The sequence below is a fragment of the Fringilla coelebs genome (assembly GCF_963513975.1).
Source record: "Fringilla coelebs genome assembly, chromosome: 4".
Classification (NCBI taxonomy): Eukaryota; Metazoa; Chordata; class Aves; order Passeriformes; family Fringillidae; genus Fringilla; species Fringilla coelebs.
This window is the reverse complement of record NC_140032.1, coordinates 56,399,570-56,418,767: the sequence shown is the minus strand read 5'-3', so window position 1 is coordinate 56,418,767 and position 19,198 is coordinate 56,399,570. Positions and strand designations below refer to the sequence as shown.

Here is a 19,198-nt window from a genome sequence, read left to right as displayed (position 1 = left end):
TTTTTCCCTTAAATTGAATCATTAATCACCTTCAGCTTCTGTTCTGGCAGAACAGATATGGCCATTTGTCACTGAGGACAAACTGCAAAGGCTTTTGATAAGGAGTAGAATATCCTACCTGGAACAACCTCAAAAAGGAACTTTCCTGGACTTTCTTCATTGCAGGGATGCTCAATTACTCTGTTGCCAGGCAGAAAGATGGTACCCTAAAGAAAAAAAGTAACAACAAACATGGGATTAAAAGTGCTACCATACTTTGACAGACTAATGCCTCTTCTTTTTGGACTGGGTTAAACATGAATTTTTCAATGTAAACACCTAAGCAGCTGATTTCCAAAGTGAGACTGAGGAGGGATTATCCCAAAAGCCAACATCACAGATCACTTTAATTAACTGAGGTATTTGACAACAGCTTTAAGTTTTTTAATCTCTTGGGTATTTGATACCATGCAGAGTTTTGCATTTATCACATGTACTAATACCACTGCTCTGCAGGGAAAAATCGAGACATAAAAGCAAGGGGTAGTGAAGAGCTAGGAAGCTGCATGTGTGAGGCAGGTGAACTCAGCAGGCAGGTTTCTCAGCTGAAGCCTAAGGGGGTGTGGATAGGACCCTCAGTTTGTGGGGTGCATACCCAGTTCCTGCTCTGGACCCTTTTCCCACAGCATCCCAGGGAAGAAATAGAGAGAAGAAATCCCACTCCCACCCAGTGGCTGCAGAGCGTCCAGGCTGCTGGTGCTAAGCCACAGCAGGCACAGAGAGTCCTGTCCAAAGATGTGTTTGCTACAGGCAGAGAGATGTCAGAAAATCTCTGTGAAGAGCATAGAAAACCTTTATTACAACTTTACTACCTTGAGAGAGGTGGGCAATTTTAGCTGTGCATACTTCTACTAACACCCAAAGAAAAAAACCACCCCTGTAACCCTCAAAGCTATGTTGAAGACAGCTTAATCCCTCTCCTTTTGTCTGCTGACACATGGCACGGATAGACCACCCCTTTCCTCTGACAGCTCTCTTTCATTTTTAGAAATTACAGTTCCTCCTAGTACCACTCCAACTTCAGTGCAGCAGGCACTCCTCAGTGAAATTTTGCTGGGATTGCTGTCCAGGGAGCAAATCATTTCAGAGCATAAATTTTCAGAGCAACATCCTAGGAATTGTATTAGGTACAAGCTATCTCCACCATTTTTAGTAGGAGATAACACCTACTTAGTAATATTCTCCACTTATGGCATAATGGAGCACCCATCTCCAAAGTAAACAACTTATATAACTTACACATCTGAAACACAGAACATCAAGTAAGGTCCTTATCCCCTGACAGATCACTGAGTCCAGCATGGAGCACTATTTTCCACAGAAGTTTCAACCAAATGCCCAGATATGTCAGACCCCTCATTTAAACAGCCCTAAAGATATCCCTGTACATCAATTTTGTTATCCAGTATTCATTGTTATGACCTGTAACCTTCATTACAAGCAGAACCATTTATAATTATTGGGAAGTCAAGACAAGAGGAAACACTGCAGTCTTCTCACAAAGGAATACTTACAAACTGACAGGAAAAAGCTACCTGAAAGAACAGGTAACAAATGTTTCACAAAATTAGTATTTGTTCCAGCTGATGTGGAGTCTGGGCTCTATACCAACTTGTCAGTGCTGTGTGCCAGCAAGAACAGTGTCATCACAAGAAGGCAAAGAGAGTGCGCAGCAATTTCATCAGAACATACAGAATCACCTCCATGAAACACTGTGATGCTTGCTGCTGAAAGCAGATGAAGCAGCACAGCTTTCTGCTGAGGTGGAACAAGCAGCAGGTATTAGCAGTCGTGGGCAGATGTCCCCACTCACTGCATACACTAATGTTACATAAGCTTTAAGCGCCTTGGTCCAACAGCCCCATTCAGAGCGATCTTCCTTCATTCCTGCCACAAGCAGCACCCTTTAATAGATGTCACACTCCAAAGTCTTCTGTGAAATACCATATTAGGCAACCAAAATATCGTAAACAAAAATGATTATGTGAACAGGAAAGCATAAGTCACAATACAGTTCAAATTCTCATATTAACACCTAAAGAAAAAACAGGAAATATAAGGAATACATTTTTTCTGAGACTTAGGGGAGACCTGGAGTAAGAATCTCTAAAAGGCATTTTAACTACATGGATTTTTGTCCCGTGTAACAGACCATTAAGACTGGTATAAGACTTTATTTCCCACTCTCAGATTGAGCTGGTTTTACCCAGAAGAAGCTCCACCCAGCACACTGGATGAGCAGATCACTCTTCATGCTGAAGTTTCACTGTCTCGGGAGCTTGCACCACTGAGGGCATACAACATATTCAAGCTAATCACAGGTCTTGCTACTCAATTAAACAAAAATACAAAATTAACGAGACCTAGCCTACAGCACCGTAAACTAAAATCAATTCATGAGACAGTAAATGAAATCTGCATTGAACTTTGCTGTCAACTCATTAGCAACAGGCACGCTGCAGGCTCATTACAGTGTGATGCTTTCTGATTCTTTGATGCAAAAACTCTTTTACCATTTACAGGGAGCTCTCCTAATGACAGACTTTCGAGAACATAGAAACAGAAGTGTTTTATTTATAACACTTGTGCCTTCACTTCACAGATGAAACCTATTCCATCCACTAAAATATAAAGCCTAAAGCCACACACAGTAGCTAAGTTAATATGAAGAGAAACCAGACAGTAACACCATACAGAATATTGTCGTAGTTTATAAAGAAAATGTTCTCAAGTGGTGATTTTATTTCACTATTTCCAGAACTATTATTGCAAACATCAGTGCACACTAAATACTTCAATATACATATGTGAGGGGTTTTTTAAAAGTAAAAAAAGAGTTTTGTTTGTGCAACATGCACCTGGGTGCCCAACTCTAGTGGAGAAAGCATTAAGAGAGCAATTGCAGCTCTCTCACTTCCCATTCTGTCTGCTTTCACACCCATCTGTCTGCCTTCACCACACAGCAACACTTCCCCCTTGCTAAGCTTTGCAGCTGTCTACATAACTGCACTGAGGCTGTCTGGAGCGTCCCTTTGCTGAGTTTCTCAGCAGCTGATGCCGAGGGAACACATCTGTACTGTAACAAAGACCCAGCTGTGGGGTATCTGATACAAACGGGGTCCCCAGTCGCTGTTGGTCCCCCTGATCGAATGCCTTTCTGGGCCCTAAAGGTGCAACACTAGGCCCAGCCCTTACAGCCTGGAGAGTCCCATGAATATGGACTTTCAGCTGCAAAGCTTGAACAAATTCAAACTCTGCTTTCTTCTTTGAGTACCTAATTCCAGGGGGAAGTAGGAGAAAACCAACCAGATAGCCTTAGACACCTAACAAGACAGTAATTTGCATACAAAAGAGGAAGGTGATTTCCAGAGGAAATACATGTTTAACTTGGCTGTCAGTGCCATGAGTGCATGCAAATGTTCCATAATAAGGCAGCTTCACACTGCTTCATATCAAAGTCTTCAGATCATTCAAAATATTTTTAAAAATCTCAATCCAAGATGGCAGATTGGAGCAGATTAATATTTTGCTTTCAAAAAAGAGAAAAAAAAAAACCAACAAAAACAAATAGCATGGTGCCAGCAGGAATCAAGACAGTCTACAGAAATACAGGAAAAAGGGAAGTGGGAGAAAAATGTGGCCTTCACCCAAGTCCCTCCGGGCTCCCACTGCCATTCTGTTTGCAGGCTGCGCCTCTACCAAATCAGCAGTGTTTTGCAGAGCTCCTGCTGCAGTATGCCCGAGTTATTTTTCCATTTCCAACACTTTAGTCCTTACCAAGGCAGTTCTGCTTCTCTAGCTGAGCATTCAGGATGACTCACAGCATGCAGGAGAAATCTGGATTGCTCAAGAAGCACTGGCCTTTTCCCTAACAGAACAACCAGCCCATTTTTAAAGGAGATTCTCACACAGAGATTTTTTATAGCACACTGTTTCAAACCAAAGATCTCCTAAACAGCAGAGCAACATATTTACTAAAATCAAAAATCTGCATAAATGAAGCATTTAACTTGAGAAAAAAATACTGTTCCGTTAACTAAGTGCTTGACAAAACACTGTCATGCAGCAAGAATGACATCAATCTACTTTGGATTAGTCTCACAGCATGATACAGTCTTGCTCAAATAGACGTTTTATCCCATGCTGGTCCCTGAAAACATTTTCAGCACCATTCAGCAGCTGAACTTCAGGAGGAAGCACGGAAGAGGAGACAGGATAGCCACTGCACAAGTGCTCCATGAGGAGCAGCTGACAGATGGCGTTTCTGTTTGCACGCTCCGTGCAACACCCTGCACCAGGGAAGTGACCTGTGCCTCCTGCTGGCTCTGCTCCATTACTTTTCCCTAGGTACACTCTCCCCTGCCTTTTTTCAACTCAGTTTTCTGAAGCAGACTTACCACCTTGTCCAGGAGATACCAGGTTTTGCCCAAGAAAGCTTATGATACAAGGCATTCCAATGCTTTGAAGATGCTGACTGGCAAATGTGAAGACAAATACATGATTTTAAATATGTCTAGATGGATTTTACTCAAAAAGCACTTAGAGACATGAAGCAATTAAGTGCTTTCTTGCCAAAATAATATTTTCAGGTTTTATCTTAATACACTTCCCTGGGACTATATGCTTGGTATAGCTTTTCCTGCTACCCCTTTAAAAAGGATGAGAAATACAGAGTACCAGCAGTTACATCAGATGTTCTTCTTGTCCTTCCAGCTTTGATTATTTATCAAAGATGAACTCTACCTTGACTTTCAAATTAGGTGCTTTTTATTTACATATCTGTTTTTGCAGTTTCATGGAAAACTCATCACATCAGCTCTCAGAGAGGCAGGAAGATCACCAGCCAGGAAAGAGGCAGCTGATGGAGGGGATGAAGAGGCAGAAGGAATCACTGGGTACTTGTGTCTTCTGTATGACTCACAGCCACATCCAACACAGCAGTGCTCTGTGGTCTCTTTTGTCACTGTAGCTGTTTCTGCAAAGTCTGGGCTGTCAAACTGTGGAACAACAGCGTACTTAAGCTCAGATGGCATCTTAAATTGAAAAATGCCATCTGAAAAAATGAAAAATACTACTTTTAGTGAACAATCCTCTCAACATCATTAGTATTTACAAGGTCACCACCAGAAAGGCATCTACTGTATTTCACAGAGAAGCCTGTTAATCAATGTAAATTAAATAAAATACATGACACAAGTATATTTCTACATGTGTGTACAGACACGCACACCTGTGAATTCATAACTAAGTGATGCATAGAAAAGGAGGAGAAAGAACATGCAAGTTATCAGCTATTTATAAATACTTGTTCCTCCCATTGCTGTTTCTGCTTTTAAGCTACCACAAAAACAGATCTCAAGTCCAAGTGAGCCCTTTGCACTGTCAAGAGCCTACAGACAGAAATCCACTCATACTGAGGTCAGTAATGAATGAAACCTGCACTACGCTCACCACAAGCACTTTGACTGCAGTGGTTTTTTAAAAACTCAACTCTACTTCCACCATTACAATTCATTTCCAAGATCCCAGTGAAATCACTTGCTGCAAAAGAGCACAGCAACTCTGAAAGCCAGCCCTTTCATCTGACTGCCTACACAGAAATATCTGTATTTCAAAGTGGGCCTGAGCAAGTTCTCCAGCTGGCTCCAAACTCTGGGTCAGTGCAGATTTTTTTAATTTTTATCATAAGAATGGATTTTTTACCACTTAAAGAACTAAAGCATTGGAAGAAGTATATTTACTGCAGGAGGTGATACATGCCTTGGCTTGTAGTTATTGCAGCCATTTACAGTTTTGCAATATGTACAAGGAGAAAACAATGGCTGGGGGTGACTTTTCAGATTTTAGGGGGTAACATGCCAGGAGTGAAGAGAAGGAAAGAGAAATTCCAAAAAGGAAAAAAAAAAAACCAAACCAGGACTGGTTGGATGAAATAAAGCCATTACACAGCATACATTTTTCTGGCATAAATACCGTTGCATTTGACATTTTCTTGTCCCTCTAAGTTAACACATTCTTAGAGTTTGTTTCTGTTGAAGAATGAGAACTATTGTTTAGTTCTCAGAAACTCTGCAAACAGGAGCCTAGAGAGATCTTTTTTCCTGTACTTAAAGCATTGTTCAAACCTACCTGATGGCTTAATATAAAAAAAAAAAAAAAAAGGTAAATTCCTTCCCATGGTGGTGAATAGCATCTCTACCTTTTGCATGATAGGGAGCACCAAAACATTTATTCTGACATGAGAGATAGAACTGACAGTTTTATTACTATGTGATTACAGTTTCTTTAAAGATTTTTCTCCTTCTCTCCTGCCAGACATTTCACTTCATGGTTGAGTGCTTCTCTGCTTGAGAAACCTCTTTCCTGAAGAATGAAGCAATCTTGGCTTGAGCAGCAACTAGGCAAAAAACTCCCTTATTTGCCCCATAAGAGAAAGCAAGCTCATGCCAAGTTAAGCTATTGACAGCACAAAAAATTAAGTTTGCCTAAACCCAGAAGCTGGATCCATACTGCATGCCTATGGTTTTGACTTCTCTAGTAAGGGCAAGAGAGAAGAAACAGATAGGGTAAGACTGAGCTCAGGTAAGAGAAGAGGACAGGTCACAGAGTGCAGGGGCAAGAGGTGGCCTCCTGTGGATCCCACTCGGCAGTTTCCATATTCTTCACAGAAATATCCCTTGGTATTTTCCAAAGGCAGAGAAAAAAATAAGATGCATAAATAAATTCAGAGAGTGCACTGAGTTTAAGAACTCATGAATACAAGCTGAGAGTATTATTACATGCACACATGGAAATTCTGATAAAATTAGGCTTCACAGTGGTAATTAAATTTTGATCAACACACAAAAATGGAACTGGGGACTACTGAATTTTTAGATATTGATATTTTTATTACAGAGAAGATACTTTCAATAGCTCTGGTCAGTAAGAAATTCAGCTTTTAATTAGATAAAACTATTTTCCCAAGATAAAAAGCCAATAAGGCACCACCACACAATGGACCAAGTCTTGTAAAGATCTCTTCTGCAAAGGAAATTTACCAGCTTCCAGTCCTGAGAACATCTAGGTCAAAACAATGCAATTATTCCCAAAAAGGATAATATTTGACATGAGGAAAATTTCAAATATGGCCTCTCATTTCTATACAAAGCTCTCCAGTGACAGTCTGGACAGATACAGCAACACTGCGAGAGACACTAGCCTATTTAGAAGTCTTGTTGACCTGAGTCCCCTGTGAGACACTCCTGCAGGGCAAAGGAGTCCAGGAAGGTTGGACATTTTTCAAGGAGGAAATCTTAAAGATGCAGAAGCAGGCTGTCCCCATGTGCCAAAAGACAAGCTGGTGAAGACCATCAGCCTGGGTGAACAGAGAGCTTTGGCAGAAAGGAAAAAGGAAGGAGAGTTTATGATCTTTGGAAGCAGGGACAGGCAACTCAGGAGCACTATGAGGATATAGTGAGATTATGTAGAGAGTGAATTAGAAGGCCCAAAACTCAACTAGAACTTAATCTGGCTACTGCTGAAGAAGACAAATGATTGTATAAATGAAGTAAAAATGATTGTATAAATACATTAGGAGCAAAGGAGGGCTAAGGAAAACCTCCACCCTTTACTGGGCATGGGGTGAAATGTAGTGACAAAGGATGAAGAAAAGGCTGATGTACTCAATCCCTTTTTTGGGAACAGAACCAGACAGCATGGATTTATGAAAGGCAGGTTGGCTAACTTGATTTCCCTCTATCCAAGGACACCCTCTTAATGCATGAGGAAAGGGCTGTGGATGTTTATTTAGGACAATAATGAAACCTTTGACACAGTTTCCCACAACATTCCCCTGGAGAAACTGGCTGCTCCTGGCTTGGATAGGGGCACTCTTTGCTGGGTTAAAAAGCTGCCTGGATGGCTGGGCACAGAGAATGGTGTAAATGGAGTTAAATCCAGCTGGCAGATGGCTACAAGTGGTGTTTATCTGCTGGAGAGTAGGAAGACTCTGAAGAGGGATCTGAACAGGCTGGATCCATGGGACAAGGCCAACTATGTTTTTTCTAGGAAATCTATATATGGCCAACTATCCCACCTAGGACAATTAATTTCCATGTCGAAGTCAAGGCTGAAGTTGCTGTAGATTTCCTAAAAATTACACATAAAGTGCAACTTTTACAGCATAAAAAGGTAGCAGAAAGACATGGAAATGGGACCACAGTTCCACCAAAATTGTTTTTTCTCCTGTGCAAATACCCTTGTCAGCTTTTGTCTAGCAAGAACATTCCAGGGAAATCTGCCTAACTTAGATAAGTTATTATCTTGCAGTTTTTTTATGGGAAGAAAAAAATTCAGTTTCACATGGAAAAATTTCAGATGTTAATGGCAAGGGTTATCTATTTGTTTTGCAAGGTTTTTTAATGACTATACTGCCTGTTGCTTTAGCATCTATATACAATGTTTATATTTAATCTGTATAGTAAATTTTCTGTGAGCACAGCTTATAAAGTGCTACTACACTACAAATACCACAATCACACAGAATTAACAGTTCATTTAGCTTTCTGGCATCTGTGTAGGGTACTCTGCTGGTACTTGTTTAAGGGATTACATTAAGTAGCAGTGATCCTATCTCAGGGGGAGACTAGGGTCATGTCTTTTGTACTATCAACACAAAATAGGTGCCACCTAAACAATTAGCACAACTGGAAAATTCTGATTCCCTGATTACAAATTATTTCTCCTGCAGTACCATTTGTGTGCAGTAGGTATTTCCACATTTTACTTTTAGTTCAGCATCTTCATTTGCTTCATTCATTCTGTGATACTGTTTCCATTTTGAAACTGGAATTCTTGGATAGTTTCATTTTTATAACGGATCAGAACCACACACTTTTACAGCTTTTGTACCAGATGCAGCTCATTATTAGTCATATTAGTGTATTAGTAACATGTTTTTTGAGGACAAGGCTTAAATTACAAGCTATGTAAGAAAAGGTGCCAGATAACCCCCAATTTAAATAGCTATAAAATCAAGGCAGAGCTTAGGAGGAGCTGGTATTGGTCAAGTGAAGCACCAGGGAATCAGTTCAGTTGTGCAGAATACATGCACATTTCTGCAGTTCTGCTTGCACAAGTTAGGGTGAGGGGTTTTTGTGTACATGTGGTTTCTTTATAATCTCTGACTGGCACAATGTGCATTCAGAACTATTTCAAGCTGTAGCAAGTTGTTGACATCAGTTCAACTCTACGAACTGATGTGGATCACAACACCAACCTAGGGTAACGCAACAACCACTCAAGGACCACCACAAACAATTCCTCTCAGTGCCAGTTTAATTGACTTATTGTTTCCCCTTAGATATCTCTTTTGACAGTTTGCTACTCCAGGAGGAATTTGCGAGGTGCATGATTAAAATCACACAGTCATAGGATAACACATATCTATATTGAAAATATAACCACGGAGAAAAAAAAGGCCACTTTTCTGTCTCTTATCTCAGCAGTTGGGCCGAAAGGACACTATGGGAGACCACACCAAAGCCAAAGCTGAGCCATAGAGCTGCTCCCTCTGTATGTAAAAGTTTCCAGAAGGACTTGCTCCTGCACCTTACTAGGGTCTGTAGGGAGGCTGACCTTTTTAATTAGAGATATCTTTTAAAAATAGCCAATATTTTTCAAGACTATGCTGTCTCAAAATAGCACTTACTTCACTGAGAATAAATAAGTCTCATAATCTAGATTTTTAAACCGTTCTCTGAGTACCACCACCAAAGGTATTTTACAACATTCTTTAAACATACAGCAAGAACAACTGAATGTACTTGGGCTTAATACAGCGTTTTTAAATTTTACAGACTTAAATATCAAACCATCATTTATCTGCTTTTCCACAGGACAGCATGACAAGCTTCCTGCAGACCTGTTGAGGGGGGGTGTATCTTGCAGAGTGCCAGACAGTCTGGAATAAAAATGGATTCAGGGTGACTGGAGGCCAGCATTATTAACTGCACTCCAGCAGCTGCTCTGTTCCAACAGTATTAATATAAATACCTTAGATTCCATGTTGCTATTTTAATAAGTTATCAAAATATAAATGACCATGAAGGCCTTCACGGTCTGCAGGAGAAACTACAGAAGCCTTTACAAAAGCAAGAGGACAAAATACTGTTTATGGAAGAGAAGAAACCAAGCAGTGTTTACACAGCAGGTGAAGAGAAACAAAGCTCCAGGTTTTCTGGCAAACACAGGAATATTTTGGCCACTGAACTGCTCCCTGCCTGGAGTTATTGTTGAAAAGAGGCCTTTCTTCCAACTATTAAGAAAAAGTAGCTCATACCAGTCATCTGCTGTCAACACTTTGGAATCTGCTTTTTTTGAGAGACAGCTCCAGAAGCTTTAAGCATTTCTAGATGCACATTTATTTCTGTTGCACATTTGTTTTCTCCAAAGTGGAAACACAGGGCAAACATGTCAAATTAGTCAGCCCACCAATATGCAAGTGAAAACTTTACTCTGGAGCTGAACCAGAGGTGGCCCCATTTTCTGGCATGCTCACAGCTACAGAGAAGAGTGACTCCAGCTGGAGCTGGGGTCATCATGGGAAACCCAGGTACCCATGATATTAGGACGTGGCAAGAAAAAGAAGTGTGTGTCTCAAGTTTATAGTAGTTTGTGAAAATTACCCCACTGTTTTATCTCATGGGACAAAACATAACTGAGCCAAAAGAAAAAAAGCTTCTGAATTCTAACATCCACTTGAGTCAATGGTTTGAGGATGCTTTCACATGGCTGCTTTCTGAAGCCAGAACACACAATGAAGGTAATCAATGACATTTCATTACTATTTTTAAAGGGTACAGTTTTACGCCAGTGCTTCTACCAATGGCTGTCACTGATCATGCTCCCAACTTTGCCCATGTACCTCACAAATCTCTACACAGCTTTCTCCCTTGCTATTCTATCTCTTTACCCACTGCTTTTACTTTTTCTAGCTCCTTTCTGCCCTTCTACATCCCTTGTGCAACGCCACTGAGCTTCAGACTGATCATTGCACAGCTTAACTAAAAGGTGAGTATTGTTTACTCAGCCAGAAATACCATCCACATCCACAGTAAATCAAAGTCAATCAAGGATCTACACAGCAAGCATCCAGTATGCTTCTGGATGAAAAAAAGAAGAGTGGGAATTCATTGAAGAACACAGGAAAAAGCATCCTGTTGGGCTTTTTCAGAGAAGAAGGCTCTGGGGAGACCAAGGAGCCTTGTAGTACCTAAAGAGGTTGTACAAGAGGTATAGAGAAAGACTTCTGAAAAACCTCCACCAACCTGTCTTAATGGACTCAAAGGCTTTCTATCACACACATGGAAACATAACATCCTGGTACATTTTTGGTTTACTCTGAGACACATCATCTTCCATTTAAAAAATCCAGAGCAACTTCTTTCCCATTAATCTAACAACATATCATGAGGTTGAGCATCCTTTGACTCCCAACAAAACACGATCTCCCTGTGGCTTTGGACAAAAGGCCCATATCCTTGTGGCTGTGCTGCACAAAAGCCACATTTAAGATTTAATGGCTTCTTCACTGGTTTGCTTGAATTCTAACTAAAACACCAGAGCAACACCAGAGCTGCTCCACTCAGAAGCATTTGCTACATGGTATCTCAGAGTGCCTGAGATAAGGGAAATCTCAGCAAAAGAAAGTGACAACATTAATTACACTTTTTCTGTTAAATACAGAACAGTTCATTAAAAGCTTTAACAGGTGGCAGGTTTGGCAGCTCTATTGTGTGCAGGCTCTAGACAGATTTATCATGCCTTTCATTTTAAAACATTTATGTGAACGCATTTGCTGAGATAAATTATCTTGTTCACAAAAGCATCCTGATCAAGGCTGCTGTTTGAAGTGTTACATCAATCAAATCATGTTGTAAAAATGTTAGCATCAATTTTGACAAACAGCATCTCATATTTATAGCTTTGGTGCTCTCTCCATTAGTTTCCCTTCCAACTTAGGTATTTTGTACATTTTAGATCTACAATAGTCAAGGAAGTACTGAACACAAACTGGCTGAGTCATTCAACATGGCTGGATGGATACAGCAGGCACACTGCTGCTGTCTCATAGCAACCCCAAAAAAAAATACATCTAGACTCACAGGCACGTTTTGGGAGTTTCATGAGGGATTGAAATTAAGAACTGCTTTCATGGAAAGGCAAGATTTTAGCCATTCCAAGGTTTTTCATTAGACAGCTATCCTCAGAAACATTTGTCGGAAGGGAAAGGAATTAAATTGCTATGGTTTCCATTTTTGTTCAGAAACTTATTTGTGTAGGCATTCAGATGCACAAAAGCCAGGGTCTCACATCCCAGACCCCACATCCATCCAGTTAGGAACTTTTCACAAAGACTTGGTATTCAGCCCAACAAACATTTAAATATATATACTATGAAAATCCAGTCCAACTGAGAGTGCCACTGAGCAACAGCCTGAACTTAAAAGAGAGAGGACTTTCAGATTAAGTTTCTGCCTACATCAGCAGAGGTGTCTGAAGTGAGACTTAGAGCTATGCAGAATGAAGCAAATTATCAAAATTTCTACTGCTATGATCCACTGTCAGAGCACCAATCAAGAAGTGGGACCCCGTGGAACACACTTAGCAAAACAGAACAAGAAATCTCTCCAGTCTGAGAACTCCTCCCAACTGCAAGATGATAAACATTCAGTCACTCCAACACAAGCCGCAGCAAGTTCATTTGAAGCCTCAGGATCGATCTCTTTTCAGCAGGGTTTATGTTAAGGAACAAAAGTTTTCCCACTACTCTGAATCAGAAACCCATGTCTAAGCCATCTCCTTTTCTATCTCCTAAGAAGAGTTTGTATCAATGATTGCTCCAGATCTCTTTTCTCTTTCCCCTTTACAGGAGAGTAGATAACTGACGTAACAATATTCCAACTCTAGGGGATTGAGTAGGTTTTCATCTTGAAACACAAATTTTTACCACAATTTAACAACCTCCCTCTAAGGCTTGCACTCCCATTTACACAAAGATTTCAAGTTTTGAGTGCTAAGAAGAACTGAGGATAAAGAAAATTATTTTTGAACGCAAACAGCTTTATGATCTAAGAAAACCAGAGCAAGTACCAAACCCTGTGCAGACTCCTGTCCAACATTCAGTCCACAGTCCTTGTCACTGAGTTTCAGGGCCTTTTAACTGATACACACTTCTTTTGTACCACCTATTCCAGACTTCAGGCATTTCTGACCAAGATGCCTCTTAAATATGACTGCCAGCCAAACAAATGACAATCACCACCAGCCTTGAGGGATTCTCATCCTCTATTATTAAACTGAGAAGTTTAATAATAAGTTACATAAGTTACAGAATCTATCCAAAGGACGGGTAAGCACAGAGTCTCACGTGATAGACACTGACAGAATTTTGGGGCTTCTGTCCCTCCTCATTATTAATAACATACAAGTATCAAGGGAATTGCAGTCTGTCCTGGTCCTTGCTGTCTTGTGAAATGTCTTTGCTACAAACAGACATTTGAAAGTAAGACAGCAGATGTCAGAACAATAACCACCAAGCCCTTTTTGGAACTTAAACATTTAAAAACTGTTTCTCCCATCCACTATAAACTCCTGAATTTCCTAATCTTAATTTCTTAAGCCGAACTACCCTCATTCCCAGTGCAGAAAAAGGACTCATTTGATAAACCCAAGCTGTATAAAGGCAATGCCGTTGGCTCCTGTATTTAAGTTTCTTGTACTAACCAATACAGCACCATCTCAGCTTCTTCTCTACTGCACTTTGTTCTGTACAATTGTCACAAACTTCAGCTGTTAAAAGAGCAAATTTTTTTTTTATGTGCCTCACTACTAATAGAGAATTAAGTATCTTGCTTAAAGGCAGTCAGGGAAGATTCCTCTCAACACATTTTTACTTTGTTTGGTCTATTTAAAGAAACTTGGACTGGTTCTTGATGGAGGCTCGTACCAATGACTGCACAGAAACCAGGGTTCAACCCATTAAAAAGAAGTGAGCATTGCCATCATAGAACTGGACTCAGCAGGCAGAAGGAGCTTCTTTTCCCACATCACTGACTGTCCAAGCTGGAAAGGGAATGAGAGCAGCTCCAGAAAGCCAGAGTCACTTACGGAAATATTTTCAGACTGCCAACTGAAGAGTAAAGAGGATTTCAGGAATGCAGTTTGAGGTCATTCAGTTTTTCTCTACTACACAAGCCTGTCGAAGACCTAAGAAAGCCTCTTCCCCTAGCAACAAGTCATGTTGTGCATGCTGCTTGTTCAGCTGCAAATATGGCTTTTATCCCAGAGGTAATGGACTTAGAGAAGGCTATTCTTAAGCACTAATACGCTAAAAGAACTCAATTATTTTAATTTCAAGCCTAATGAGGCTCTCCTGTGAGCTATTCATTTTGCTGCTTCTATGAGCCATGCACACTTGTACTACATCCAAGTAAATAAAAGGACGAAGAAAAAAGTCATCATGACTCGGCCCTTTTAATGGACACAGACCTCCTACAGTGCTGAAATTCCCTTTCAACAGGAAAACCGGATGATCATCAAAAGCCCATCACCCACCCAAAGGTCAAGCTGTACAAAAGACTGATTATCACACAACTGTTTATCATCCCTAATTGTTTGGAAATTTTTACAGCACTGAGACTGAGTGTGGGATGGAACAAACTTGAATTATGGTTTTCTCAGGCCACTCATATTGACCTGATCATGATTAGTCTAATGCACAAGTGCTCCTATCTGACAAGATCAAGAGATTATGTGAGATTACAAGGAACAGCATCCCTGTTACTCGTATGTCACCTGGGGAATGAGCCCTTGTGAGGACACACCCACTGTATCTTCCTCTGTAGCCACCCAAGACTCACTGCCACAACCTTCCCATCACACCTTTAAAAACTTAAAACACACAAGGGGGTTGCTACCCCCTGGAGGACAGAAAGTTATTCCTGGTCTTTGAAAGCAAGGTGGAAGACAGCATTTATTTTGTGCGGGGAAGAAACCTCTACTATTTTCTCAATATCTGTGCACTTTCTATATTCTATTTCTCCATCTACCAAACAAATTTATTTAAGTCTTGGCTGAGTCAGGTAGTGATGATATGGCCTGTGCTGCTGCTACAACTTCTTAATGCTTTACTGAAAACATGAAACAAAGAAAAAAAAGTAAAGATCAAATTAAGACACCATGATTCAGTGCTGCACTTCATGCTACTGACATCAAAATAAAACTTCCAATTCCCAAGTCACCCTTATTTGATTTGTGCCTCTCTAGCTCTGTCTGGCTGTTCCTCATGCAATGCTAGCCCAGTACATAACACACAGTGTGCTTCTAGGTCCGTCCTCTCTCTTCTGCCATGACAAAATGGCTCTCTGAGCCTAATTTGATTTCCTGCTAGCTCAGTCCTGACACTTGAAATCCTTCAGCCACTTTTTCTTTTCCTCGTGGCTGTTTACAACACAGAGGTGGCAGCCTGTGAAAGATGCTTGCACAGACTGGAGAGCAAAGCGATAGCCAGTGGCAGAAATGCACCACCATTCCATCTCACCTCAGCTGTTCCACACAGCCTGGAAACCTTTTCCTACCGATTTTGCTTCATCTCATTCATGGTCCCATCAATTTTCTCAGCAAAATAAACTATAATAAAGTTCTTTGCAAAATCCTCAGACTCTAAAGCTACTACTACACAGCCACCATTTTCAGAAATGTCCATCTTACCAAGAAATAGTAAAAAGGAAATCCAAATGTCTGAAAGACCCTCTTTCAAGTCCAAGCCATTGCTGAAGCTCAGCTCTTCTCTGCTAGCCAGCATGACAGGCAGCTCAGCAGACCCTGAGCATTTACTAGTTCAGTTTTATACAGAATAATTTCCACATGGTCACATTCTTCAAACCAAGAATGTTTTTTTTTTTTTTCATAATTAAGACTTACTGAGGTATTTTAATTGTCTGTTGTAGCATCAGGGCTGAGATGATAAAGCAGAGAACTGTAGTTTTAGTTTTTCAACTTGTCTGAGAAAGGAGACACTTTTTCCCACATATCCTGTTTTCACCTGAACACTGAAAACTTATCAACCATGCCCTCAGAAGTTTTTCCCAAATTTCATTTGCACATTCAGGTAAGTAATTTTCAGTAAGCAAAAAGCAATCTGACTGCCAATCTGAATGCACAGGCTACTAAGGTAGTCTTTCACAAGTCAGTGTAAACAGAGTAAGAAATGAGCATTAGTCTGTGAGAAAACATCAGCCTCTGGTGTGCAGTAGAAATGGAAGCAAAATTAAAATTGCCCTATAAAAGACAGCTGTTGTCATCCCATTGCAAAGCTCTCGTACTTTCTCGGTGATTTCTCATGGGCAGATCCTTACAGAACTGACTCCTTCTTCACAGCCAACAACCCCATCTCTCTTCACAGCACAGCCAACAAATTGCAGCTCTCTTCTCAGCTAGCTAACCCACTCTTTTGTGGCACTCTTCTTACTGGATACAGCTGTGGCCTATTAAGGGCAGGCCTGTTCCTCATCTTTGGTGATTAGTACAGCTGCAACTCCTCAGGTGTGAGACTACCTTCTGCATTATTTTCTTACATTCCATCTTTCCACAGACAGCAGTTACCTACTAAAATCTATCTGGCAAAACCAGTAGTTACCCCACAGTCTGCAAACTGTTGTCTGAAGCCTACAGCGTTATCTCAGGTTACCCAGCCAGAAGGGATCTGACCTGGCCAAGTGCCTGTGCTGCCTCTACACAGGGCAGGGGGCTCACATGGAAGAATGCTCCCCTTGTTTTTACCTCTTCCTTGTTATCTTAGGAATCCTGCCATGAGCCTCATCACCACCATCAAGGACATCCCTTCTACTCCACTGAGCTTCACTTCGTACTGAGGATGATCAATGATGACAAGTCATCTCTTGTAGCAGACACAGGGCTAGCTAAAGCCCCATGGAGGATGGAGGCTTAGAGATAAGGAAATGCCAAACCCAAAAAGATCGCTGTCTCCATGTTGCTACCCTGGGTAGCTGCAGCTAAAGCTCTTGGTGAAATAAATCACCTTGGGTGCTGGCTCAGTAAACAAGCTAATGCTACATCTGCTGCCCTGAGCGATCTCTTCAAGGAAGAAGAAACCACAAGACATGCTTCGCTCCAAAATCGAGCTGCAATTGACTTCCTGCTGCTTGCTCATGGACACAGCTGTGAAGACTTCGAAGGGATGTGCTGCTTCAATCTCTCTTCACGCTCAGAACCCATCCACGTGAACATCCAGAAACTGAAAGATCTTGTGAAAGACTTAAAAGTAGAAAAAACTCCAGACTGGGTCAATGACCTTTTTGGTCAGTGGGGATTAACTGGATGGGTTGCATCTTTGGTTAAGTGAATGTTGTGGATTTTCCTTGTAGTTGTTACTGTACTAGCTATGTTCTCATACCTTGTTCACTGTTTCAAAAGAACCATAGGGAATGTCTTTTTTCTAAAAAACAGAAAGTGGAGTTTTAGCAGACACGGGGCTAGCTAAAGCCCCGTGGAGGATGGAGGCTTAGAGATAAGGAAATGCCAAGTCATAGGAACTAAGTCAGAGTCTTCACTTAGGTCCTCCAGGCCTAGCTTATCTCTCTGTGACCCCATAGGCCACTCTCCCTAACCCTTACAACTGGTCAGTTCTGCCCCCCTAGCCCTATATAAGGGGGAACCTTATCCCATTCTGTCAGAAGAGCTGTCATCAGAACCCTTCACAGACCCCTCAATAAAACCACCCTGGAACCACCAGGGCTGCTTTCCTGAGAGCCATTACTAGCCAGAGCACCTTAGCAAGCTAAAGAGCTGAAAATCACTAAGAGCTGATCATCACTGAGCTGGCTAAAGGTAGCCTCAGCTATAGAGCAGTTCGGGTTCGGACACCTGGCCTCCAGAAAACTCAGCTATCTGGCCCAAGACTGCTCGCCCGGAGCACCCTGATCCTGCAAAGATCTAGCTTCCAGCTAGAAGCAGCCCCATGGCCTTTCACAATCTCTAATTTATTGGGATGTTATTCTCTCAATCCAGAACTGTTTGGAGCTGTCACCTGATCACTCATTTTCTATGTTCTAGTAATATGGGACAAGGGAGACACTTCTGAAAAAACCCATTCACGTGCTAGTAAAAATCCTGTGGTTAATGGCTGGATTAAATTATTCCATTGAATTCAACAAGGGATGATATATTCCTTATAGAAATGTTTGGAGGTCATTAAACTTCCACAAGTTAAACAACAACAGTGAAATTTCTGTTCCATCCTTTTAAATGATAGACAACCTTTTCATAAAGGTTATGAAGAATTTTAGGTTGGAATAAATGGCTAATAAATTTGAATGTTAATCTTTGTTCCTCTCTTTAAGCAGAAACCAGGCCTCAGTTTCACAATCTGATAAAATAGCACAGCAGCAGTATTTGCCTACACAAAAACAGAGAAAAATCCTGTGATGAGAAGTGCTAATACAAATCTCAGGAAAAGAAGAAGAGGGTAGGTTCCTGCACCAGACATGCTATCACCCCAAGGCCATGTCCCTTTTACTTCAGCATTACATCAAAAGCATTTTTGCACAATACTCATTATTCTCTGTACATGCCAAGATGGGAAAATCTACAGGAACTGAACGCCCATCAGTGTCTAATATCACAGTGCTAATATCTATCCAACCATGCATATGAGAAGAGGCTCGTTTTAATTTATGACATAGGCTTAGACTATGAGAGCACATTTTTCCACAAATGAGTGGATACATTTGGCAAAGAAAGGGATCTGGCAGTGTTCCATTACATTCATGTGATTTTTCCCAGCCCATTCACCTCATGATACTGGCAGAGTCAGTCACTTAGCCACCAATAAAGTTAGGAGGCAAAACCAGAGCAGATGGGCCTCACCTGACTAAGTGACTGCATCCATCCCAGTGTTGTTATGCAATTCCTACAGATGTCATCTCTTAGACAAACACTTCACGTAATTGCCCATATGCAAACACTTGATACATGTATTATTTCACTGTCACCAGCTCCCGCCATGACACACTGTGTAAGGTCCAATGCAATTTACCACTACACTCCGTGGTAAAATACCATTTCTAATCTCAAAGAAAGTTACAAGTCCTTCATT

At 41.0% G+C, this 19,198-nt stretch overlaps 1 protein-coding gene across 1 annotated transcript in view; it reads right to left on the bottom strand.

Moving 5' to 3' along the window:
- The window catches only part of ARHGAP24 (Rho GTPase activating protein 24), a 184,497-nt gene that overhangs the window by 118,398 nt on the left and 46,901 nt on the right, over positions 1–19,198 (bottom strand). Inside the window, exon 3 of the mRNA XM_084204109.1 lies at positions 119–206. Within this exon, the coding sequence (XP_084060235.1) occupies positions 119–206 (88 nt within the window). The remainder of the gene's footprint in view (positions 1–118; positions 207–19,198) is intronic.